The sequence below is a fragment of the Sardina pilchardus genome, chromosome 15, assembly GCF_963854185.1.
Source record: "Sardina pilchardus chromosome 15, fSarPil1.1, whole genome shotgun sequence".
Classification (NCBI taxonomy): domain Eukaryota; kingdom Metazoa; phylum Chordata; class Actinopteri; order Clupeiformes; family Clupeidae; genus Sardina; species Sardina pilchardus.
In genome coordinates, this window is record NC_085008.1 from 16891408 (window position 1) to 16918914 (window position 27507).

A 27507-nucleotide genomic window follows, 5' to 3' on the forward strand; every position below is an offset into this window, starting at 1 on the left:
CAGGTGACCCAATACTTCTGGCAATATGCATATTCCAATGGCCATGGCATGTCAAATCTAATACTCTAGTGATGTTTGTCTTTTTTCATTGCAGAATACAATCAAGTCAAGACTTGCGTGGAATTCCTACAAAAATGTATAAGCAAAAAATGTATGAAATAATGCGTACCCAGCAATCCGCACAATTTTTCTTTGTACATCCCAATTAACGTAAAATGAAGCGCACATGCATGAGCATCTAGCCCGGCGCCCACCAGAAGCGGCGTTCAGCGGTGTTCGGCGGTCTGGGCTTGCCACGCAGGATTTTAGAATAGTTTTCTATCTCTGTGCGGCTGCTGCGTGGCAGACGTTTCCAGTGGGCGTTGCTCCATTGAAAACAATGGAATTCTATTTTTTTTCATGGCGCGGCGCGCCGCGTACGCTTCTGGTGGGCGTTGGCCTTCACACTCATTTTAATATGCTAACTAAGGACACTCGAGAGCATGCAGACCTCCTCGAAGACCAGATGGCCTATCCCACAAACTCATTTGTAGACCCATCCGTTCTCAAACTTGCTAAAATGTAATAATTGAAATCATCAAATTTAAAAAAAAAAAGTTTATTACCAGCGAATGCGAGGTAGAAGTGCTCTTATCCAACCAAATGGCAAATAAATGTACATCTTTATCATCTGTAATTAATAACAACAACCACAACAACAACAAAAAACAGAGCGTGGCAGTGGCTAGGGTTAGGGACCGTGGCAGACTCATTGGTCAGTGCAAAGCTGGATTTATACAGACCTACACACATGCTCTGTCCACACAATCTAACCAATTTAACAAAATTGGCAGTGAAAATGTTTGAATCTTGCATGCAGAAAGCTTCAAAATCATGGGCTTGTCCACAGGAAATTGGCAACAATTTCAGTTGTCCATTGCTATTGTAGCTTTCTTGATAAGCATCATCAGCGTAATGTTTGTTAAGGCTACTGGAGTATTCCCAGATGTCAGGTGTTCAGCAATGCATAAAAAACGGTTCATCCAAGAAATCGCTACAGTCAATTTTCACAGAGTCCAAAGTAAGCTTGCCCCCGATGGAAACCTTAGGGTCAAAGAGCGGACAGGGAAGGAACCTTGGTCCATCTGTACACACGTCCTCCTCCTCTTCCTCTTGCTGCTCCTCTCCATCACTCTCGCCACTCATCATCCCTTGTGTGGAAATGTAGTCCACAGTCGCCTCTGTGTTCTGAGACTCTTGGGTCTGATACGACTCGTGCGAGAAGCTCTTCAGGTAGGTACTAGGAGGGGACTTGAGGCTGAAGGAGAAGCGCACATCCTGCCCCTGCCGCAGATCGCTTGCGATGCTGTCGAGGCCCAGCAGCGCACCGGGAATCGGGCTGTCGCTGGGCATCTCCTGCACCTCCACGGTGTCCGGTTCATCCTCACTCACACTGGAGTCACTCAGATACAGGTTCAACTTCATCTCACCCTGTGGAGACGTGGTGGTGGAGAGGGGATTGATGTAAGATATGATATGATGGTATGAAGAGCAAAATGTACTGTAGCTGATACATAAGAAACATTTGCTTGGCAATATGTCTACCTTTTCACCGGAACACTCTTTAGCCCATTTACTGTTGGCTGGATCTGGAACCATGTCCGGAAGGAGGTGACAGCATCGCAAAAATCTAGAGCGAGAGAGAGGCCAGAACAGATCGGATATCAGTGTCACAGTGTCGGAGAGGGTTTGCTGTTATATTTTAGACCACTGCAAGGTAACACTAAAGGCGCTAGCACACTCCTCCGTCTGCGTCACGCGCACGCGGCACTGGACATTTGACGTGCGTCATTTTAGACGCATATAAGAGGCATACTCCAATGTCTGTGTCCTGAATGCGCGCCAGCCGATCAAGATTAGCGCCGGCGCACTACGAATTAACTGTGATACTCTAGGATGTGCGACCACTGAACTAAGGAAGAGCCAGGGAAGGAGTGTTCCACACTTAAATACACAAAAGATGCAGCTGTTAGATGAGGAGAAGCACCACTAGTACTTTCTCATGTTTGCTGAAAAGTTTGATGAGTTGGTTCTTCACATCTCTCCATTTATCATCCACCAGAACAGGCACAGCACACCACGCGTTGGCTAGCATTCCAAGTTACAGCTAAACTAATGGGTTAGCTTATGGCTAATGTGTATGAGAAATCCCATAGAGATGCTAACGGTTAGCATAATCGATAAAAGTATATATTTAGAGCGAACTTCAGTCCATTTACACAACTTGGATTACATAGGAGGTCTTTGTTTACAACTGACTATTAAAATACTCAAAGACTAATGTTTTGTCATCATATAACAACGTTAGCGTGTAGGAAACGCCAGTTTAAGTGTTCTTCTGTCTCTGTTTGCTGCGTTTTAAGCGTTATTTCTGTACGTGCTCCACCTACTGGAGCGGCGTCTTTACAGCAGTTCCGTTTCACACATGCGCAGTCTACGCGTGAAAGAGACGCGCGGTCTTAAATTTTGGTCGACTCAAAGACGCGACGCATGCCGTAAAAATGACGCAATTCTCGTCACGCGCTCACCAGTGCCGCGTGCGCGCGACGCAGACGCCCGACCATACTCGGGCCTTTAGGATATCTGTATGTTCTCTTCTCTGTTCTCTGACTTGTCTCTTTTTGAAGCTTTGTTTACTATAAGCCAAATACTCAATATTTAGACTTGTAGAAGAAAGTTCTCTTTCATGAATTAATGTTATTATCTTGTCATCTTTACCTTTGGCGAAGTGAGAAGATATGACACAGGCACATGAGAACCACAAGAAAGGGCACGATACTGCAGCTGACTACCTGGATCCAAAAGACCAGACGTGAAGGTTTATCTGAAATCAAGAATAGAATGGTTTAGTTCAGGACAGAGACAATGATAGAAGGTTGAGAGTCTCTGGGAATTAAGTTAATTATACTTGTACTTATGCCAGTTACATTCACAGCTGTATTCAGATACATGTTAAGTTTGCAGAGAGGAACATTAGCTCAGGTGATTTAGGCACAGATGATTTTGGCATCTACAACCGCAATTGCAAAAAAGTTGGGAAGAAGTGTAAAATAAAAATAAAAACTGCATGTGGTGGTTTGCAAATCATGTAAACCCTGTATTTAATTGATCTTTACTCGTATTTCCCATAGTGGCCAATCAACAACCAAGCCTATTTACAGGATAACACATATTTACAAATAGACAGATTCAGAATAGAATTTAAAGACAGATTCAGTGCAGTTAGGACAATGTCCTAACTTAGGCTACTTTCACACATACACAGGTATTTTGATAAACAAGTATTTCCTTCCCTCCATTTTCAAAAACAAAATTGTGCACTCATTTTGATCCAGATTATTTTTTTGGAAAAACTGGGCCCTGTTGACAGTGCAAAGTAAATTTGGGTGTCATCTGCATAGCTATGATATGAAATCAAAAAGGGATAAAAGATCTCCAACACTTCCCTATTTACATGTTGTGTACAAATGCTATGTAAAATGAGACTCCATTTTCTAAGCATATACTTGGATGATTGACAGACGAAGCAGTTCTACTTGAGATTAGAAGAAAGTACAGAAGAACAGGGCTTTTCCGATGCTCCGCCCAAGTAGCATTGCTTCTGTCACTGTATAGCCACAATGCACAAAAAGTATTGACTTTCCATCAGACAGCTTACTTTTGTGATTGGTGAAGAAATGGGGGTCTCCACGTGGACTCTCTCCAGCTTCGGTCCAAGCAGTCATAAATACACTGTACTTCTGGCCATCCGCGAGATCAGACACACTGAGGTTTCTAGACATGAGCTCTGGCAACACATCTAGAAGAGAAGAAATGCATAGTTTCAGTGGAGCCTACAAATACTACAAGACTCCCTATGTTCTACATTGTGTACTTGAGCAGTCTACTGGAGAACACGTAATTTCAATGTAAAATTAGTCAGGATCCCAGTGTTTTACCAGTTAGGAATTAGGGCATGTTTGCTTTGATCATTGCTGTTGAAAGTGTTTAGTGTTTACCATATTGGACTTCAATTCCCTTTGGTCCTTCAACATACATGGTGTACTTAGTCAAGCAACCTCTCAACTGTTGTCTTGAGACTGGCATCCACGTCACCAGCATGGTATTTTCCACTGTGACCAGTGACTGAATACGAGTAAGATCAGGTCCTTTCTCTGGAACTGACATATTTGTATGTTCAAAATAAGGCATTGGTATATAAATTCATATTGTAATTTGGTAACCCACCACAATTAAAGGATGAATCTAACTTGAATTAGTGCTACAGATACAATTAGACTTACCCTTTGGCTGATGAGAAATGTCAAATTCTGCCTTTCCTCTTCCGTCTTTGAATAAAGCATAGACTCTGATTTTATAACACTCGTGTGGCAGAAGACCTTTATACAAGAGAACAGTAAAAGATAGGGGTGAGGCAACTGGAGAAACTGAATAAACATATGACAATTCTCATATGACAATTTGTTCAACCATTTTGCATGTAAAGACTTATGCCAAAAGAACTAATGCCTAAATGTTGTGTGTGTGTGTGTGTGTGGGGGGGGGGGGGGGGGGGGGGGGTGAGACTATCCAGCAGAGAATTGTACATAATAATTGGCTTGGATGTACCAAAACATTTGCAACTTGTTCAAAAAAATGAGAAACTGCTTTTTTGATGTGCACAAGTGACACAATGATGTTCAGATCTGAGAAATTTACCAAAGCGACTGAGAAAAACTGTAATATCATACACTGAATATGGAAAAGGGAAAAGCAAATCCTCACATTGAGTGTAGTGAGCTCACTCTGACAGTATGGAGACCCACTTTATTCTGACATCAAATTAGTGAGTTTGCACACTGACCTGTGATATTGATACTCAGTTGTTCTCTGTTCAGTCTTTGCCACTCGAGTTGCTCATAGAGACAGCCAACAAGGCACCACTCCACAAGGTAGCTAGTCACTGCCCCCGCCGCTGCAGTGGCAGGATTCAGCCAAGAGATGGCGATGCTGCCATCACTCTGAGCTACATGGGACACCTTCTGAGGTAGTTGTGCTGTGAAAAAGAGCCAAGGGAACATTCATTCACTGAATATTGCTAATGTATTTAGACAAGGCCTCAATAGGACCACATAACAGCCACTATACATGGGACAGGGCCACTTGACAGCCACTATACATGGGACAGGGCCACATCCAGACCACCGTACAGTACACTCCATGATGTAGAAAAAATACACTTTAAGAATGAATTAAAGGGTTGGTTGAGAGTTTACCTTTTTCACGTATGGTTATATTAGCAGGTGGAGAAGAGCCTCTGGAGTTGAAGGCTGAGATGGTGATGACGCACTGAGAGCACAGCCGATCAGTAACATTTGTGAACGTGTTTGTTACGTTCCAGTCTGTGGTCTTCTTTGTTGTAGTGTTGTTAGCTAATACTGTGTATCCAAGGATTTTTCCCCTGGCTTCTGTCGGATTCAGTTCCTGGGATCAAGACAAATAGGTTACTAATAGCATTTCATACACAAAGATACCAGTTAACATCTAATAATGTACGAAAATTGTAATTACAGAGATAATAGCTTTAAGTGCATCATGAGCTCAATACTTCAACAGAAAAAACACCTTCATTTAAGCGCTGTAATCATATATACTAGGACCTACACATCATGTTACTCTCCATCCTTGTGGGCAGAACAACAAGGACCAAGCTACAGACGTTTCCTCTCTGTGACTTGTAAATCTGGTATTTATTGTAAACTGAAACTCCTGAGATGTCGGACATCTGGTTTCAAACTAACACGTCAGATGACATTCTGGGTATTCACACTTCTAGAACCGAATGTAACAAGTGGCTTTGGCAGATGCCAGCGCCTGCACGGCAGGCTCCAGCACATTTGGGCTACCGTGTTTCATCTGTCTGTCTGTCTGCCTTTCTGTGTGCGTCCTTCACTTTACCAAAAGGAGGAAGCACCTCAATGCATTTTCAACTCTGTCTGCACAGCCCTATTCTGAGTGAACATATAGCACACTAACTTAAAAAAAAAACCAAGAAAAAAACACCACAACACCAGTTTCAACATTGCTTGAAAATGTTGGTAACAGCTCCCGAGCTTATGAGATAAAGCCAACCTTTCACACTTTCATTCTTCAGTTGTGAGCGGACACCTGGTCTAGATCGATAAAACTGAGGTGCTTTTTATTCAACAACCTTCCCTTCTTGACATCATGAAGGGAAGAGTTCTAAACGACTCATTATTGTCTCACTGAATCATGTTTCCAACCCCATAAAAAAACAACTGGGTTTTGGGATTTTGTTGTTTTTGCATTGACAGGCACCCCAGATACCCAAATTTACATGCACATTTACACTGCACTGAAAAAACACATCCTTCATCCTTGCCTTGAGCCTAGCACAAGAGATGTATTATATCTCTTAAAAAATCTTCACACCCATACATATTATTAATAGTGGATGTGCAAGTCACAAAGAGGAAACATTTGACATTTGAATTTGACTGTTGTTGAATAGCTTGCTGAGCAGTTTTGCTGTCTTTTCTGAAGACTGCAGTCAATACATACAGTATCTACCTGAATGTATGGTGTCTTAGAAACACATAGGCTGTTTATTCTGAATGTTCTTGGTAATGACTCATACCTTCCAAAGTAAGATTATCCAGGGTGATTCTTTTATGTACCAAATATCCAGCTTTTTAATTGGTGCTGAAAAAAAACAAATCATGCTGTTAAAACATCCATGTCTTCACTTGGGCTGGTTAAGATGAATTCTTGAAGGATATATTTATATTTAAGATCATATATTGTAAAAACTGTGCATAATGTGTTATGACTGTTCCAGGTATTCACCCTGATTAGCATCAACTCTGTTCACACATTCTTCTCAGAATATGCGTCAGCAAAGAGTAATTTTCCAAAAACAATTGGTGCATAAAAAAAAGTAATTCATAATAATTTTGCTACCTGTGATCCATGAAATCAGATGTGTGTGTAAATCATGTAGATATTTAAAGGCTGTATTATAGCCACTATGGGATCAGACATATTGTTTTACAGCATCCCAGTAGAGAAAGAGTGCTGATTATCAACCTAGCTGATGGGAACATGATATGCATTTATGCAAGCTTTGAATGCAGAAGTCACAATCATTCAGTGAGTGAAAGACTGTTGATTCCAAAAAGTACAGAGATAGTGTGAGATTTCTCACAGAAAAATATCACAGATTTGCCTCACATGTCTAAGGTAACACTATGGGAGGATACACAGATTGAAAATTAAAAAAAAAAAAAATCAATTTTTTACGAGATATACATAAATATTGGTAGGGTGTCAGTGACTAAAAAGTGTCAGAAGTAACATAACCTGCAATTTGTCATTTCTGCAACTACACCGACCATAGTGAGTGCCATGCATGGGTGATGGCCAGTGTAAAGTTATGATGTCTGAAAAGCAGTTCAACCACTTTCAAACCAATGTAGTTTAAATGGTTAATGACATTGAATATCTACAATGGAAAAGATGCACATTGGGGGAAAAAAAGCAATTGCACAAATGACCACAGTGCTAATGAAGCATTGACTCATCTGTTCAGCTGTACAGGAATTGTTAAAACATTGATGTTATGAAAACAATCACCTTCTTCTTCAGTCCGTTGGTTGAAACTGCTCCAGTGGCTCCACAAACCCATGTGTGGTCTTGACTTCAATTTGGCACGGAAATGGTACAACACAAAGGGCTCCAACGAGATGGAGATGTTCCATTTGTGGTTTGACGTTGTGCGCTGGAGAGAGATTTACACCAATCATCAGACCACAACTGCTCACGCTAATATTTTCATTGATAAAAAAAAAAGCATATGAACACAAACGAACAGGAAAGAACCCCCGGATGTGCAGAGTGATGTCACCCAAAGCTTGTTTGAGAAAAAAAAAGGTCATTCAATAAAATCCCCGTTGGGTGACATTTCTCCCTCTCAGTCTGATTCACCAAGGAGGTCTTGTGGTGTTCAGTCTGAGTCGACGCTGTGAGGTTTTGTGGGCCCGCCTGCGCAGCCTGAGTCAACTTGATGTTGAGGCCGCTCGCCGCTCTGCGTAAGCAATCTAACCGGCTCATCTCGGCTGCATGCCGTCATACTCGTCTGCTGGTGTCTTGATCGAGCTAAGGTTCGCCTATCTATTAACCACATCGTATGCACACACACACACACGCACACACACACACACACACACACACACACACACACAGACACACACACACACACACACACACACACTCGTACACTACACCAGTTGATGCGGTGAAAGCAGTCTACCTACATTGAATAGCTGTGTGGACCAGTGGTGCCCATCTTCCCTTCTGTGTTGAACCTCGAGCATGTGACAGCAGCCCACGCTGGTCATGTGGAGGTGGCAAAGGCGGGAGGAACATTCTATCTGAGCCAGAACCGGAGGAGGGGGTCTCACTGTAGACGGAGGGAGAGGAGGTGATGTGAGTGGCCAGAGGCAAGGAGTCATCCTCTTACTGGGCCATTAGAGCCAGTGTGTGTGGCAACTCCATGAACACTACATGTCAGAAGAAAGCTACGCTGATCCTGCTCCTCCACTAAAATGAATGTAGTCTATGCTGTAGTCTCAGCATATTTGACAGGGCAGATGTATGTCAGACAGAAGTCCTTTCTTTGTCCTTGCCTTGTATTTTCTGTTGCAGCAGTAAAGTAGATAACCACATTGCAATGGACACACACGGAGATGGAGAACGATTGACATTTTACCTATGTGACTGAGAGTGACGTTCATCTCACGAGCAGTACCGTTTCCCACTCTGTTGTGTTCCCACACACTGACAAAGAACTGAGACTCATTACCGGGATGGAACGTGGCTGAGTGCTCATCAGTGAAGATGACGACAGGGCTGTTGTCAGATGTAGTCCTGACACTGAAAAGACAATGTGCAGAATCCACCAGCATGAACTTGCAGAATCTCACTCCATGACATTTTTAGTTGGAAAGATGGAGAGAACGTTGACACTTTGTACAGTTACGTTTGTTATCTGCTCAGCTCTATGGTTGTGTGGCTATTAAACTTTGTATTTCCATCTAGCCATCTATCTGTCTATCTATCTCTCTATCTACCCTATACTGTATATCTATAAGCTGTGCATTCTGGTACATCAGTGAACAAACTTAAAACGTTCATTATGTTGTTACCAGATCTTAAACATTTCTCGTCAGTGCTTTTTGTGATTGTTTTCTTCTGACCTAAAATTTGATGTTGTCTGCAGGCCGGTTTCCTTTCCTGGTTTCCAAGTGCAGGTGACATTTCCTAATTCTCCGTTCTGCTCACATGTCAAATTTTGAGGGACCTCAGGTAAGTCTGAAAGACAAGATGTCGCGTCTTAACCTGGGCAGCACCCTCTGCATGGCATAATGATACATATAGACACATAGGCAACAGACTTCTAGGTTATATGTTATGAGATCACTTTACATGTCTAGATTAGGTAGGCTATTAGGTAGCAAAAATAGCCTACATATGTAGCTTGAAGGACTGCAAGCAATACTTTGGTTTCAACAGTCACAACCACATAGGCTAACACATAATGTGTTTCACTATTAGGTTTACTCTACAACTATAGTGAAATGCAGCCAATTTCATTTGACAAAAAACATTAAAAGAAATGTGTTGAAAATTACACAGCTTGTGTTGTTTTGTCATATCTAGTTGTGCTCATAAATGTACATACCCTGTACATACACATGCTAAAGTTGACTAAAAAGAGGATTACGATCTTTTGGAAATTGATCTTAATGCCTTATAATAAAAAAAGAGGAAAATTCAAACATTTACAGATTTTCCTCCTCATTTCGGCATTCAGATCAATTTCCAAAATATGACGTTTTATTCCTCTTTTTGGTCAACTTTAGCAATGTCCAGATAGGGACAACATAGTTTCGGTATTCGGTTGTTTCTAACAGATTGCTTTTGTTCATCAACACATCTCCATGTCCAGATAGGAATAACACATACAAGAGTTTACTTTCTTATACATTGGCCTATTTCTGTTGGATGTGTAGCATTCCATGAACATGAAAACATAAATAAGCGAGTGTAATGTTAAAACATAGTGTAGCCTAATACTTACACCCAACAACTATATCAACGCCACACATCAGAATTGCCCCTTGCCTCTTCGTCTTCGTACATTTGCAAGTATATGTGCCATTCCTCATTATTCCCAAAACCTCATGCCTTACTGTTGTCTTGCACACTGGCTGGCGATGTTGTTCGTCATTGGTATCAAGGAAAACATGAATATCATCGCAATCTTGAATGATGCAAGATATGTTGAAATTTGCGCCCACTTGTACATACTTGCCAAGGCTGGGATTTGCTTCGCAATTAGACAGGGCTGTATGACACAGATGAACTTCATGGGTAACTTGTCATTCTACATTTATATTTCAAAACGATTTGTAATCATGATTAAAACATTTCAGATTTCACATCTACCTTTGCCCGGGCGGGAGGGACATTCTCTGTGAGCCAGAGCCGTAGGAGTGGGTCTCACTGTAGACAGAAGGAGAGGAGGTGATGTGAGCAGTCAGAGGCAAGGAGTCATCCTCTTACTGGGCCATTAGAGCCAGTGTGTGGCAACTCCATGAACACTACATGTCAGAAGAAAGCTACGCTGATCCTGCTCCTCCACTAAAATGAATGTAGTCTATGCTGTAGTCTCAGCATATTTGACAGGGCAGATGTATGTCAGACAGAAGTCCTTTCTTTGTCCTTGCCTTGTATTTTGTGTTGCAGCAGTAAAGTAGATAACCACATTGCAATGGACACACACGGAGATGGAGAACGCTTGACATTTTACCTATGTGACTGAGAGTGACGTTCATCTCACGAGCAGCACCGTGTCCCAGTCTGTTGGATTCCCATACACTGACAAAGAACCGAGACTCATTACCGGGATGGAACGTTGCTGAGTGCTCATCAGTGAAGATGACGTCAGGGCTGTTGTCAGATGTAGTCCTGACACTGAAAAGACAATGCGCAGAATCCACCAGCATGAACTTGCAGAATCTCACTCCATGACATTTTTAGTTGGAAAGATGGAGAGAACGCTGATACTTTGTACAGTTAGGTTTGTTATTTGCTCAGCTCTATGGTTGTGTGGCTATTAAACTTTGTATTTCCATCTAGCCATCTATCTGTCTATCTATCTATCTATCTATCTATACTGTATATCTATATGTATAAGCTGTGCATTCTGGTACATCAGTGAACTTAAAACGGAACAGAAACAAACTTAAAACGTTCATTATGTTGTTACCAGATCTTAAACATTTCTCGCAAGTGCTTTTTGTGATTGTTTCTACTGACCTAAACTCTGATGTTGTCTGCAGGCCGGTTTCCTTTCCTGGTTTCCAAGTGCAGGTGACATTTCCTAATTCTCCGTTCTGCTCACAGGTCAAATTTTGAGGGACCTCAGGTAAGTCTGAAAGACAAGATGGCGCGTCTTAACCTGGGCAGCACCCTCTGCATGGCATAATGATACATATAGACACATAGGCAACAGACTTCTAGGTTATATGAGATCACTTTACATGTCTAGATTAGGTAGGCTATTAGGTAGTAAAAAAAACCTACATATGAATCTTGAAGGACTGCAAGCAACACTTTGTTTCAACAGTCACAACCACATAGGCTAACACATAATGTGTTTCACTATTAGGTTTACTCTACAACTATAGTGAAATGCAGCCAATTTCATTTGACAAAAAACATTAAAAGAAATGTGTTGAAAATTACACAGCTTGTGTTGTTTTGTCATATCTAGTTGTGCTCATAAGTTTACATACCCTGTATACACATGCTAAAGTTGACTAAAAAGAGGATTACGATCTTTTGGAAATTGATCTTAATGCCTTATAATAAAAAAGAGGAAAATTCAAACATTTAAGGACACCAATTGTCTTTGTGAATGAATAATCTGCCTCTATGGGAATTTAACATATAGGGTGTGAATACTTATGACCCTTGTATTTTAAGGAAGAACATTTATTTATTTGCAATACATTATTCATGCACAAAGAAAATCCTTAACAGATTTTCCTCCTCATTTCGGCATTAAGATCAATTTCCAAAATATGACGTTTTATTCCCCTTTTTGGTCAACTTTAGCAATGTCCAGATAGGGACAACATAGTTTCGGTATTCGGTTGTTTCTAACAGATTGCACAGATCTAACACATCTCCATGTCCAGATAGGAATAACACATACAAGAGTTTACTTTCTTATACATTGGCCTATTTCTGTTGGATGTGTAGCATTCCATGAACATGAAAACATAAATAAACGAGTGTAATGTTAAAACATAGTGTAGCCTAATACTTACACCCAACAATTATTTCAACGCCACACAACAGAATTGCCCCTTGCCTCTTCGTCTTCGTACATTTGCAAGTATATGTGTGATTCCTCATTATTCCCAAAACCTCATGCCTTACTGTTGTCTTGCACACTGGCTGGCGATGTTGTTCGGCATTGGTATCAAGGTAAACACGAATATCATCGCAATCTTGAATGATGCAAGATATGTTGAAATTTGCGCCCACTTGTACATACTTGCCATGGCTGGGATTTGCTTCGCAATTACGCAGGGCTGTATGACACAGATGAACTTCATGGGTAACTTGTCATTCTACATTTATATTTAAAAACGATTTGTAATCATGATTAAAACATTTCAGATTTCATATCTACCTAAACATTTGCCCACGTTTCTACCTGAGCATACCTGACATAGAATTATAATTTGCATGTCCATCGATAATTGTTGGATAATAAATGTTAATGCAATGTACCTTTGCAGAATCCTACAGCGCATAGCAAGAAGAAAAATGCGTGGATTGTCATTGCATAATACATGCCCTGACAAAACGCTGATCATCAGCATGGGTCCACTGCACGTCCACATCCAGTTACCTACAACTGTAACATTAGAGGGATTTGTTGACATTTCAAATACGTAGCAACTGAAATATTCGTCAAGGAAAATTGTCAATGGATAGGATCAACTTTTCAGCAGGAATTTTATATTGAAATGAAAATGGATTGATTGACTTAAAAATATATTATTCTAATATTATTCTAATGCACATCTGGATGATGACCCAGTATACTCAGAGTGAGTTCCTTTTACTTCTGATACAGGTTTCTTCATTAAAGAACAACATATTTCGTTAGGGTTGTCATGCTTAATTATAGACCGGTCGTATACTCGTGAAAAGTAAAATGCAATGTTTGCGTCCATATTGTTGAGTTGTTAAGTCGCCATTTTTCTGCTTGGAAATAGATTTGTCTTACTCACACAACCCACACAGGTGGTAACGTTGACACCATCTCCGACAACTTCATCTAGACGTTTCTCTTCGACATTAAAGCGCAAGATTCCTTAGTCCATCATCCTGAGGTTATTTGCCAGAACAGAACATCGTTTAGTTTCTGTTTCAAAGTTTCACTCGTATCGACTGTACCATATTTGAGAGTTTAAGCCGTGCCTCTTGCCCCATCGAACGACTGGAAGTGTGTCTTTGGGTTGACATTTACGTGCGTGACCTCAGTTCCCAGTTCCCCCTCCCCTTGTGGTATGCGTAGACATGTAGCCTAGCCTGTGCTACACGGTCCTCTTCTTTCATCACCACTACGCGCACCTTCCTATTTGAACAACGTTGCCATGTCTGGACTCAATGACTTCAAAACACTGAACTATTATTAAAACAGTTGTTGGAGTAGCCTATACCAGCCAAAGCAACAGACTCACAGTTCTCTTAGACCATGTTTGTTTGTCTTTGTGGTTATTTGAAAGATTATCTGAAAGGGACAGTGTCTGTCTGATGGAGAATTCTCTATTCCCAAATTTTAAAGTAACACTATGCAACAATTTTCCACTTTTTGAGGCACGCTTCTGTCGAGCTAGTTTTGGTACCATCTTCAAATTCATTTTGATGATGACGGTCATGTGAAGGACAGAAATGTGTGTCACTCCCAGGCTCTAACACACAATTAATAGGCCTAGAAAACCTTCCAAGACATTGCTGACTAAATCAACATAACACCAGTTGCCATGTCCAAATAGCACAGGCTTCTTGACAAAGGCTCCTAGATGAAGTTGGTATGGTTGTGCATGCCTTATACTGTGTATAGCTTGATAGTTACACTAACACTGTTGCTGTAAGTCCGACTTGGCAAAAGCTAAATCTTTTGAGGGAATTATTTCTTATATTTCTTATTTTGCCTAAATCATAAATGAGCCATCCAGACAGCACTTTGACAGAGGCATAAACACATAGGCCTACTTGACATAAGCCTCATGAGTGCAAATGCTTTGTGGTCATCAATTGCCATTGAAATAGTTTGTGAGCTCAATATCACACTTCTCTTTTGGTGACTATTCCTGGAAACGCCTCTCCTTCCAGCTTAAGAGCGTGTTTTAGCCTAGTGGTAACTCACACGAACACTCCCATGCCAGCCAAATAAATACTTTTCTTTCTGATGTATAGTGAAATGTGGAAATGTTTACATTTTCCAGACACTTCTCCGTATGCATTCAGATGTGACATTCCTTCACAACAGTGTGAATCAGGTACTGTAGAAAGCAGCATCCAACAGCAAAGCTTAATTAAGACGGTAGCAGCAGGCACTGCATGACGTGCAAACAAGGAGCAGCAGGAGGGAGTGCATGCAAGAATCTGAATCAGTAAAGAGGTAAATATATACCCTGAAAGATGTCTTGGAGGATGTGAGAAACAGAACTTCAGGAAGCAACTCAACTGCCATGCAGTGCAGATGTGTGTGCCCCTGAAGTCAAACAGAGGACAGCTAAACCATGCACAACCATTACATTATCTAGCACAGAGAATATTTTAGGTTATTGCACAGATACTGTTATTTATGCATTTTATGAGAATTTTATGTCTAACTTTAACATGATTTACAGCATAACTGATGTAAATCTTAAGGATTAATTACATTTGACGTAATTTAAAATGTATGTAAATTTATAGGAACAAAGTGATTTTCAAAGGGCACAATGAATGCTCAGCCAGACCATTGTCAACGCAACTTGATTGAAGATGAAAAATGGTTTGTTGTCTGAATATGAATTGTGTAACATGCATTGAAGTGGACCCTCTTTCAAAACCTTTGAACTCCCCACATGGTTATTGATTTCACTTTCCCCAGTGTGAGCAATGTTGCTTCATTGTACTTTCCAAGTACAGTAAGAGGGGATGTTGCCACTGCAGTTACACTCACAGTCATGATGTGAATATGTTTTTTGCGGTGGTTTAAACTGTTATTCTGCATAGTATTTCATTAAATACAGGGACGATGTAAATTGTTTTGGCATCAGTATTTCTGCAGACACATAGCAGTACAAAAAGTACTTTACAAAAAGTACAATACAGTTTCACAATACAAAGGTGAGATGTGTGAGATGTAAACCAAAAGAGAGCTAGGTTGGGGATAAGTCTCGAGATATACACTATAAGCTAAGGGTGCTTACAGCTCATATGATTTTTAATGTTTCCAGTTACATGCAGCAGAGATGGAAAGTGTTAAGTGCATTTGGTTGTCAGATACATAAAGTCTTAAAGAGTTCAAGTGACATTAGTCCATCCAGTCCATTTGAATAGTCCAAATCTGATATAATGCTTAATGACAACAATTGAAATTGCTTTCCCAGTTGTGTACATTCATCGTCCAAAGTGCCCTCGCAACCGAGTACATCTCCCTGTGAGGAGGTCTCTGTAGTTCCTGGAGTCCAAAAGTCTCCATTAGGTATTATGTGCAACTTTAAGCCAACATCCCTGAGGTGAGTAAGGGCTTGTCTGTAGTGACCCAGTGGTCAGCAGGTCATGAGGCAATACAGTCTGCCCCTCAGTCAGTAAGGCCAGCGAGAAGCCACCCATGTCCCCCATGCCAGCATTCATATTTGTGTGCCACTCAGTCTGTTTGGGGACAAGCAAAGGGGGGCAAAGAAAGTCCCCTGTGACCCCTATGCCCTTGAAGCCTCCTAATGTCACGTCACCAAGGCCAATATCCTTCCCAGAGGAGGGCTGTGGGAGACACGCCCACAGTGGGCACTCATCCTCGGTGTCCTCCTCGGGTGCCTCCTCAGGGGTATCGGATAACAAGGTGGAGCTGACTTCACACGAGTCTGCCCACTGTGGTTTGTAAGGATCCACTATCTCCGGCCTGGCCACTCGGACCACCTTGGCTTTCTCTTCGTCACGCGCGGAGGGGAAGAGGAACGCTTGGGCGATGGGCTCCGCGATGTCCTCCACGGGGGAGATGGGTGGGTCGCTGTCGCTGCACGCCGACATCCAGAGCGAGTCTGAGCCGCACCTCTCGTCCTACGCGGGGAAACCAAAACCAACAAATAAACAAACAAAAAGAGGAAGATGTGGGTTCACTGAAAGTGGTGAGCATTTCTGCATTAATCAAATGAAATTAAAGAGAAGACATGGGGCCTCTCTCAACATCCCTCCTCGATCCTCGATGCTCGGTCCTCCAGGCTCGTTCCCACTGATCTATAACTAACACTGGATAGACTATCCCATTGTTGCCGCCCCATCATTCTTTATGTAGATCAGTGAGGATGAGGCTCGAGGAAGGAAGGGAGGATGTATAAAAGACGAATGAGAGGCACCCAGGGTCAAGCACTGCACATTCATACCAATAAAACAAGATTCACTTAAGATAAAGATGTGCTATAGAGATTTTACCTTCAGCAATTTGATGGCATTGCTATTTCCGACCTTTGGAAATGTCTCAGAAAGCCATGCCGGTCCCAGTGTTAAACACACTGCTCTAATTCTGTTGGTTAAAATGTTCATAAATTCAGAAAATAATGCACCTTCAACTGACAGTTTTATTTGTTAGAAATACATATTTACATTTAGAATTGTATCAGCATTACATGGTATGCTGCAGCCAGTGTCCTATACACACCATGCAATTTATCGACATCAGATAGTCTTTATGCTAGTGCTTATCGTTACAAAATAAACTCTAAGGGCAACTGTTATTAACTGTAAAAAGAAGAACTGAAACTTGTCAACTGCACACAGAGAGCTCTAAGCTTTGGCCTTCACAGGGCTAAGACGCAGTGAATAAAAGACACCAACTACAGTATGCATGTTTCCTTCTCTATTTCTATTTTATCATCATAAAATCAACAGATAAAAAACACTGTAACAGGTTCCAAATCAGTCAATTAGCTCATCAAAAAGGGGTGTAGCCTGGCGTTATTGGGGAACTCTGACCTCTCAGACAAACTGACAATCAAGAATATTTCGAGGATCTTTCAGCATTCAGGTAACATTGTCAACTGATGACACCACTTTATTTGGATCATACTCCTCTTGACTGCTTACCTTGTACGAACACATTTCAAGCATATCAGGTATGCTACAAGCACCAAGGAGACAACGGTCACCACCCAAATCTTCACATCTAAATCAGAAATACAGATCATGGTGAAAAGTGGACCAATGAAGATGGTAGGATTCACTGAACTCTATCCTGAAGTTGAATCTGGCACAAGGACATACAGATGTCAGGAGCGCAACTAACAAAGAAACCCCATTGGTGCAGCCTTGCTGTGTTGCATTGAACAAAGTAAATAGTCATATATGTGTAATAGCATAAAAGTCATTTCTGTCCCGATGTGGCAGATTGGACAACACAAGAGAACGCAACTGCGTCATGACATGCATCGTGTGGGCTCGAGGTGTGAGGAATCTGAAGTATCTGTCTTTTCAATTCCATTCAGTCTACCTTCACACTATCATTGTTCTGAACGCTTAAGATTCATTTATCCAGTTAGCCACCACCATAGCACATACTTCACGTTGAGCACATGGGTAAGTAAGTCATGGAACTTGTAGGCTAGATAGTATGGTGGGAAAAAAACTCACACTAACTCGTTCACTCTAAAACCAATTAGCACTCAAATCCAAGAAGACAACGCTAAGATGAGAGTAGCCGTTGGCTGTACAGCTTTATTCGCAATACCACTAAGTGACACAACCTGACAAAGTCTAAGCGAATGCAACACTGAGCAGTAGAGGGAATGGATATTCTGCCGAAAATTCAACCCAAGTGACACCTGCGTAAAATCTGAGACTGGAGCTGTTGTGCTCCATCCTTTATCCTCACAAAGGGGTCAGAAGTCCCCCTGTTTCCTATACGTAACAGTCCAATCAGAATTTGGGGTTCACTTCATCTGTCTGACTCACATCATGGGCAAATCAATCAGGGGTGTGATCTCAGTCAGCCTTACAAAGTGTTCTTGGGGTTTATAATGGAAACTTTTCTATCCTCAGACAACCTAATGCCATCTTGTTTAGCTTAGACTTGTTGTTAACCAAATGTACCTGTGAAGTTGTGGTCACAACTCCAGTAGCTGTCTATAACTGACCTATATTTTCAGACGGTAGTGAAACAGACAAACCTGAGTTATAAGTTAAACAAAGAGCTGACTGACAAACTGATGGTTAGTGAAATCAATATTATTATGATCAATTATGGAAAATAAAGGGCTGACGGACCAACACATGTTTCTCAGACCACAAACACTTGTTGTGTTCATACAGTATGAACCTTCTCCGAAGAGAGTACAACTTTGTCCTTTGCCCTCTGTGTACATTCATCTTAGGCCTAAACTAACGAAGACAAATTTCCATGACAATGTTGGAGTTAGAATTGAGCCTCAGGACTTCAGATGTTTTGAAACATACATGAACTGATATTTACATACATGCTCGGTGTCAATTCCCACAATGGCCAGTACATAGGCCTTCATGGATATTTACTAATAGATAAGCGTCTCTAATGTCTAATATTCATCTTAAAGATTGGGGTGGGAACCATTCGTGTCTTAATCTGAGGCTAGCAAGAACAGCAAGATTCACTGGCTGCAGCTTTTTAACTCCCAGAGAAAATCGAAAGCATCTGTCAGCAGCTTTTTTAGTTCTGCTCAACAAACGAACAACAGACCTGATTTCAGTCGCTTATAGGAGATATGCTCCCCTGCTTCTCCCTCTCCTGCAGCATTCCAGGCTGATATACAGATGTCAAAGCCAGGGTCCAGAATCTCCAGTGACAGCTCTCTTGGAGATGACGCGTTAACCTGAGCTGGAGGTGAAACAAAAATCAATTCAGGAAGAGTGAACACAAGAAAAACAAACTCATATTCAAAGTATTGAATTTAATTTATTAATGTTTGGAAACATTAAAGGATTTAATGTTTCCAAAATGAATGTATTTGCTGATGATCAAACCAAGACTTGAGAAAAATGAAAGTGTAAAGGCTTTGAGGGATATTTGTTGTATTCAGTTTTACTGACCACTTTGTCAAGGGTGTGAACACATGAATCAAGACGACAAAAACGTATAGTTTCGTTTCCTATTAGGCCTCATGTGACGCGGTTACATTTACACTTCACCAAATATGCTTTCTCAAACATATTGCTCAACTGTACAGCAGGGAGAACTACAAATGTTATTGTCATCAGTTAGCCCGGGGTCTGCAGTAGCGAGTTCGGCTCGTCGGTGACAAAAAACTCTCACTTTGCTACTCGCTGAGAGCGTGTGCACCCAGCCGCGTCTTCCGCCGCAGCCTGTACTTCCTGTACTACTGAGAAGGCCTGTGTTAAGAATAGCCCCTGATTTTGCCGAAACAACAGCGGTCGGCGCACTGGCAGATGAACGAGTCTGCTGTCGAGCTCATTCTGAACCTGACCTCCAGATATGTACATTCACTGGTGTTTTTCTTTTAGGGGTGTAGTTGAAGGGCAGCAGATGTGAGAGTAAAGCAGGTTAAAAGTCAGTTAAGGGACTGTGGTCTGTGTCGTATACTTTTATCGTGTCACAGTTCAGGAGAGGAGTCAACTACATCTTGAATGTTTGGGGGGGGGGGTGGGGGGTGGGCGGGGGGCTTAGGTATTGGAGGGGTGGGCACATCCTCTCTGATACTGCCTACTGCATGACCTTTTCACATCTGATTCCTCGATCTGCTGTTGAGATGCAGTGCTACTGTGGGTCACTGCTGGCGCTAGTGCTGTGTAAGCTCGGCTGGATGGGGCCACTCTCACCGCCTTTGTGATTCAGAGCCGCAAGGGGAGAGGCGTTCCTGTAACCAGGCTCCTTTTTTCAGTAAATGGTGGAAAACCCTGCTCTTGCACTGTGGCTTTGGGGGATGTGTCTGCTCGAAAAGAAATGAAAAGGTAGACATTTCTTTTCCGCTACGAGAGGGATGGCGGTGTGAATCTGAGACCGAGAGCGGGCCTTACACACTCCTGTGTTGTGTGTGAGAGGGTGTAGTTATACATGCTTGCACATGTGCGTGTACCAACATACACATTAAAATCTCCCCAAACCCAGCCACCCACACATGATATGTACACACATACTGTACATACACACACACACACACACACACACACACATTCACACACATACACACACACACACACACACACACACACACACACACAAACTCACACACACACACACACACACACACACACACACACACACACACACACACACACACACGCACACACACACACACACACAAACTCACACACACAAACTCACAAACTCACACACACACACACACACACACACACACACACACACACACACACACACACACACACACACACACACACACACACACTCAGCATACCAATACACTCAGGGCTGTAGAACATAGCATTTACTCACACATTGGTTTCCAGTTTCCAGTTCCGTGCTTGCGGATGTAGACGGTATAGTGGGTGATGAACCCTCTCTGATCTTCAAGTTTAGGCTCCTCCCATCTGACCTGAATGTGCTTTGAGCCAATGTTGTGAATAAAGGGCTTCGGTCCAGGCCCTGGTGCTATAGAAGAGTTGTACAAATGACCCAATTGCCTGTTAAATTGTTACAATTCAACAGTGGGATATACATTGTAAAACCTGGAATATACATGTATAACATAAATATATTTGTAAATATAATCTGAGGATTATAGACTCGCTTATATCTCTCAGTTGATGGATTTCATGTGAGAATTACAATCAACAATCCATTACTCATAAACATCTTACGATAATGCAGTGCACTTGTAAACATATTTGTGACTGTGTGAAATAACTAGGATGTGTAAATGAAGAGACATCAGAAGCATTTCATTATAACCCTGTAATGGTACTTAAAAACACTCACTTATCTCCTTTGAGTACACCTGCAGAAAGGCAGGTTTAGAGAGCCCTCTTGTGGTCTCAGCTTGTAACAACATATCATATCTCCAACCTGGTGTCAAGCCTGGAGGTAACAGAGGTTACTATTTAGAGTTAGTCTCACAACTTCTCACCTTATACAGTTTATGCTTCTCACAAGATACACATGATCTGATCTGGAAATTCTTCAGGATATTCAACATATTCACAAAAGTACATCTTGACACTGCCTTAGAAATGCTTGTTTACATAAACAGTGAGTGTGCTTGATACAAAAACATTTCAGAACAAATGAGGTAGCTAGAGCTCCAGCCAACATGTGAGCCCTTCCAGCCTCGTCTCCATTCCAAGGACTCGGCGCACTACCCAAGTAAAGGGGACAGGTACAGCAGCACCCCGCTCGCTACTCATCCCTATAAGCTGTTGTGTCTCCACTGCCTACAGGACCTGCAGGACCTACAGTACAGGATCTACCAATGCAGCCTTTGCTCTGTGATCGCAAAGCTGTGCGCAGGAGCCCAGTGGCTCATAATCCGTCCATGCTTATCCATATGCTATATCCGTATTGTTCAAGTCTTGCCTTGATGAATTAGCAAACTGACTACTACCAGAAGCCAACAATCACAAGACCATGGGTATGTATGCTCTCTCTCTCTCTCTCTCTCTCTCTCTCTCTCTCGCAGGTTATGCAAAGTTTATTTGGTTTCAATCCCCATTTACAATTTCAAATTGGTACATTTTTAAATGTTGAAAAATTCACGTCCATACACAGTCCATAAGTTTAATAAACGCATAAATGAAACAAAAGATTGCACACAATTATGGAATTACTAATGCAATGTGATGTACTGTAAGCTCTCACCTGTGATATTTGTTGAGCTACAGTCTCTGGACAGTCTTTTCCATTGGACCGGGGAGTCCTTGCATTGCCACTGGACGACATATCCTAGTAGAGACCCAGCAACCCCAGGTTCCATCTTCCAAAGCCAAGACAGAAGCACAGTGTCCTCCTTTGAGCAGGAGACTCTCATTACGGGAGCCACGACATCTGAAAGAACAGTTGGGAACACAATCATGATATGACCTTTGACATATTCCTGTGACTTTGAATAAAAGCTACAGTGGTAAAGCCACAGAGGAGCAATGGTTGAAAAAGGACACCAATTTGTGTTTTCTATAATCATGGTAAAAACAACAAAAACAACAACAACAACAACAACAATAATAATAATAATAATAATAATGTTTGATTGATTCAGTATCCCCCTATTTTGTGTCTAATAAGTCTTCACTTTTTCTTCCTCCCCTGTCCATTTCGGTGTAATGGCTTACTTGTGTGAGTGAGACTCAGAGAGGCCGGAGGGGAGCTCCCTGCTGATGTGACCGCAGTAAGGTTGACCTCCTTTACCTCCGCGGGCAGCTGAAGCTGCACCTCTGAGACACTGACTGGACAGTGTACGCGCCGACTCTGGCCATGCTGCCAGTAGGACACCTCATAGTGCAGTATTATGAAATCGCCAGATTTCATGGACTGCAAAAGCAGAAGCATCAGGTGGGTTATATGTGTGTAATACATAATAGATAATTAATAATATACCGCCAGATTTTCTTAGTCAGATGTATTCTTTTCTGGAATTTAAGTGAATCTGTTTGCTGGTAAGAAAACAAAGCAAGGCTTTCTATGTATTACAAACATTGGCGCTTGCATATTGCAACATGTCGTTCATTTAAATTCTACTAGATGGCGCCATTGTTCAACTTTGTGGAAATCTTGACATGCAAACCGGGAGGATCATCAAACATCAGAACTCTGTGTTCTGTTACTACGTACACTAGGTGAAATACCATAAGTTACCATAAGAAAAATATATATAATAAAAGATTACCTCCCAGAGCACAGTCACATCCTGAACACCATGCTTCTCTGTGTGACAAACTGTTCTCCAGGCAACAGGCTTTTGTGTTGGCGCTATGTGATATCAAAACATAATGGTAATTGAATTGGATTGTCATGGTACAAACATTATTCAGGATATTGCTACAGTTGGAGAATTGGTGTGTGACGTTATAATAGTCACACACTGCCATCTATACTGACATTATTATTCCAGAATGTGAACAATTGCCATGCTACTGCCACTAAGAAATAAAACCTCACTATGCATATTGGGCGAGCCTTTCAGTTTGAACAATGATAAACCTTACTGATTGAATCTTAACTGTAGCAGTTACTACTTGCATTTTCCATTCACAAGGCTTTACATTTCAAAATAAAAAGGTGTGTTCCCAAAATAACGGTAGACATACTGTATATATTCCAGGGGTAGTCAGTCATATTGTGTTGTGGAACAGAGGATCTCCAGACAGGTTATCCTTACCAATACCTGGGGTGACTGCCCCCATGGGTGCACTCCACAAGCTACACTTTGGCTTGGCGACTTGGGTGCACACCCTCAGCTCGATCATGTACGTGGCCTTCGCCTTCAGACCCTCTACTGTAGCGCTACCTCCACTGCCGCTGCTCTCGGTAGCATCTCCCTCCTGCTACAGGAACAAAATATCACATTTGTATCAAGTTAGCACCATTGAATAGAATAGAATAGAATATATACTTTTTTGATCCCGTGAGGGAAATTAGTTTCTCTGCATTTAACTCAATTTAACTGCATTAGTGAACACACACAGCACACACACAGTGAGGTGAATCACACACTAACCCAGAGCAGTGAGCTGCCTGCCCAACCAGCGGCGCTCGGGGAGCAGTGAGGGGTTAGGTGCCTTGCTCAAGGGCACTTCAGCCGTGGTGGACTGGTCAGGGATCGAACCGGCAATCCTCCGATCACAAGCCCGAAGCCCTAACCAGTACACCACGGCTGCCCATTGCTGGTGTATGAATTCATTAAGGGGAATACAATTGTCAAGGATAGCTGTATATGATAACAGTGAAAAGGAGAAACTTCACAGTGTGGTGTAAGTAATTGAGAGAAACGTGTCACTGCCTTACCCAGATCAGCTCCCCGCGTAGGCGTAGGCGAATGCTGTGCTTCAAATGCTCAGAAGACTCCAAGCTGTTCCAGGTGATTAGAAAACTGGAGCCATTCATGTGAGTGAAGTTGACCCGTTTGATTGTGGGGGCGTTGGGTATCTCTGTGAGCGAAGAACAGACATTCACATCCTCAACAATAGCACTTTATATGCAACAGGTCAGACATACCACAATGAATATTGGCTACTGAATTTAACACCCCCTATAAGCCTCAAAGGTCACACACAGAATTAAACACCCCCTAAACCTCAAAGGTCCCACACACACTACTGTATTTAAACAGATCACAGTTACACAGCAACAGATGATATACAGTCCAACACTGGCAGGTCAGACATAAATTACAAAGAAAACCCCAGCTAGCCATTGCATATATGCATGCAAGTTTCTTTGTAAGTTATGTCTCACCTGTGCCAAGGTCACACATTGAATTAAAAACTGCCTAAGCCTCAAAGGTCACAGATTTACAGATTAGGGTTACATAGCAAATGATAATGTACAGTCCAATACTGGCAGGTCAGACCTAACTTCCAAAGAAACTTGCAGTATATGCATGGCTAACCGGGGCTTTCTTACCTACGTCTCTGACTGAGAAGGCGAAGATACCAGAGGTAGAGTTTCCCAGAGCATTTTGCGCAATCACGCGCACATCGTACTTTGTAATCTCACTGAGGTTGGTTCGTGGTATGCTGATAGAGCTGCAATCTGGGCGCTGACAGGTGAAATTCTTGCTTCCATTTACACTGCATTGAGACAGCAAGAACAAAGACAGATCCAACCAGTGGACGTTAATGACGGCATCTCCAACCGATGTCATGACTGAGAGAAGGATGGAGGCTCTCCTGTCACCTGCTAAATATAACTGAATAGTTTGTTGGAAGGTGGGGTTCCCTTCCATTCATCGTCCAAGAGCAGTTGATGGTGTCAGACTTAATTGGTGTGAAACAGTTGAACTGGGTCGCTTTGGCTGGCCGATCTGGGAAAGACAACATAACACACATACCTCGGATCATCATTCTCTCAACATTTCTTCATGTTTTTATGCATTTTTAGCCAGTAAATAAATTAGTAAAATATGCTGAATAATACAGTATGCTGAACTGTAAAATCATGTAAAAATGCATAAAGTGTATTGATACATTTGAAACCTTTTGATAATATCAAATCAAGCTAATACTGTACATACTGTATCAAGTTAAAAAATGCAATGGGAAAACAAAACAAATGAACCAAAACAAATATCAACTTACGTCCAGATTTCAGGTCTAATCCACAGACAAGTTGTCTTCCCTTTAAACAATACAGACGGGAAACCGAGGCAGTCACGTTGGCTATGTGGAGGCGGGCTGTCGTGCAGTTCTGCACAAGGCCCGCAAGTGGCTTGTAGTTGCGCGTTATGGAGAAGGGGTTTCGAGGACCTGCACTGCACTCTTTTATCTGGCAGAGGACGTTCACCGAAGACCCCCATTCCACCAGTGGGCCAGGGTCCAGCGTGAGGTTCCCCGTACAGGCCACCCCCAGACCCCCTGGGGCAGGAGAGAAGCATGGTCACATACAGATTATCACTGCACGAGAATAATGTGCTATTTGCATCCAGTACTGTATCAACAGTCAGGACACTAAGGCGTGTGTTTTGCTGTGATGAGTGAGTTCAGTCTATATGGTTTGTCTTTGAGTGTACAGTCATCGTATGACAAATATAGATCCCAGACATTGACTAATTTAATTGACTTTGATCTTTTTGTCTTGAAAAACAACTGATCCAAACAGTCTACAGTACATACACGCAAGTCCATTATCATGGCAAGACAGACACTGACAACAAAACGCTTTTTTTTATTTTGTACTTACAGTTTTGATGGATGATGGAGGTTAATAGAATCATGAAAGCAGGCCAATGTGGTGCTGAAGCATCCATTCTGCTGCTTTAAATTCTGGTCAAGAGACAACTATCATGCCGACTGATTTGGTGAACTCTTCTTGCTCTTGCTTGTGTTCCTCCTTTCATTTCCTCTCACTGCAATTCTTTTAATTTGGAATAACAGAGTAACACAGGTTGTTATCATGCTCTGCAAACCACATGTGTGATCATTATCACAAAGGCATGCTAATTGTGACAGACAGTTATAAAGAGGAACGTTCACGACACGTTATTGTTCATTTCGACGTTAAGATCAGCCAGAGTTGGAAAGCGTTGCTCTTGCTTCTTCTCACACTTGTCCTCATTTTATGGTTAGTGACCTAGATTTGTGGCATCTCTGCCTACCCCAAGAGCTTTGAAGCTCATAGTGAGCACGTAGTTGTCCCACATTGCCAGCCACCCTTTCTGTCACCACAAGCAAACTTGTTTGCTCAGTCCTTCCTTTTAACGCTTCCTTTGAGAAATAAAGCCTTTCACTGGAGTACATTTCAGCAACTTTTTTTCGAAAATATCATTCAGATTCTGCTCAATGCCTTTATATTTGACTCACACAATGCTTGTAATGACAAATCATCCTAAAGGATCTGGAAAGTAACCTAAATTAAACATTAGAGTGTGAAAGCAACTTATTTCGTTGCATTGGCAGAGAATTGTTTTTCTGATTTGCATAAAGAATAATGATCTGCTGAACATCAAAATATGTCCAAGAGATTGCATCTTATACTTACCACTCAATCTTTACATCAAGGTGATTCCTCTTCGCTGTGACATGTTTTGGGACATGCCATCAGGAGTTTATTACACCCAAAAGGGTCAACAAAAAGACTCGGTCTTTTGGTCTGTAATAGACAGAAATATTAGAGGCACATACAGTAAGGCCAAATCGTAACGCCAGCCTGTAACGCTAACCATAAATATGATGGTCCATCCTTTTACTTAAGGACCAAAATGCAGCTTATTCCAGAGCGTCAATGTTCTCCAAGATTCTTGAAGAAACATTTTTCATTTTCTGGCACAAATGCAGAGGCAAAACATCAAAATAAGCATTGTTTAGCTGCTGCGTGGACATTTGATGAGTGGCATACAGTATGAATATTTACCATGGTGTAGTTCAGGCAGAGCAGCCATCCTCTCCGTTCCATGTCCTCTTGAGTACTCGTCATGAGTGAGTGAGTGAGTGAGGAGGAGACACCACACAGTTCTACTGTGG

At 41.8% G+C, this 27507-nt stretch overlaps 2 protein-coding genes across 4 annotated transcripts; both read right to left on the reverse strand.

Moving 5' to 3' along the window:
* Positions 1 to 582: 582 nt before the first annotated feature.
* Positions 583 to 13607, reverse strand: il12rb2 (interleukin 12 receptor, beta 2a). 2 transcript variants are annotated; one of them, XM_062556772.1, is made up of 20 exons: positions 13410 to 13607; positions 12904 to 13030; positions 12435 to 12701; positions 11419 to 11533; positions 10910 to 11073; positions 10546 to 10602; positions 10178 to 10444; positions 9294 to 9408; positions 8807 to 8970; positions 8352 to 8497; positions 7672 to 7816; positions 6677 to 6741; positions 5295 to 5502; positions 4883 to 5074; positions 4323 to 4418; positions 4038 to 4193; positions 3698 to 3838; positions 2758 to 2863; positions 1585 to 1669; positions 583 to 1470 (listed from the first exon to the last, which is right to left on the reverse strand). In XM_062556772.1, exons 2-20 carry the CDS (start codon positions 12965 to 12967, stop codon positions 997 to 999), a joined length of 3027 nt encoding a protein of 1008 aa, XP_062412756.1. In that variant the 5' UTR covers positions 12968 to 13030; positions 13410 to 13607; the 3' UTR covers positions 583 to 996. The 2 variants fall into 2 exon arrangements, with proteins under 2 accessions (XP_062412756.1, XP_062412755.1); XM_062556771.1 differs by having other exon boundaries at positions 4038 to 4199.
* Positions 13608 to 15352: 1745 nt separating this feature from the next.
* il23r (interleukin 23 receptor) lies at positions 15353 to 27507 on the reverse strand. Of its 2 annotated transcripts, none has more exons than XM_062556015.1 (17): positions 27398 to 27507; positions 27026 to 27136; positions 26228 to 26401; positions 25627 to 25902; positions 25226 to 25352; positions 24953 to 25119; positions 24335 to 24477; positions 23715 to 23874; positions 23217 to 23299; positions 22663 to 22861; positions 22193 to 22378; positions 21317 to 21415; positions 20834 to 20989; positions 19103 to 19240; positions 17479 to 17557; positions 16828 to 16918; positions 15353 to 16455 (listed from the first exon to the last, which is right to left on the reverse strand). In XM_062556015.1, the coding sequence occupies exons 3-17, from the start codon at positions 26292 to 26294 to the stop codon at positions 15877 to 15879; spliced, it is 2550 nt and encodes an 849-aa protein (XP_062411999.1). In that variant the 5' UTR covers positions 26295 to 26401; positions 27026 to 27136; positions 27398 to 27507; the 3' UTR covers positions 15353 to 15876. The 2 variants fall into 2 exon arrangements, with proteins under 2 accessions (XP_062411999.1, XP_062411998.1); XM_062556014.1 differs by having other exon boundaries at positions 15354 to 16455; positions 23709 to 23874.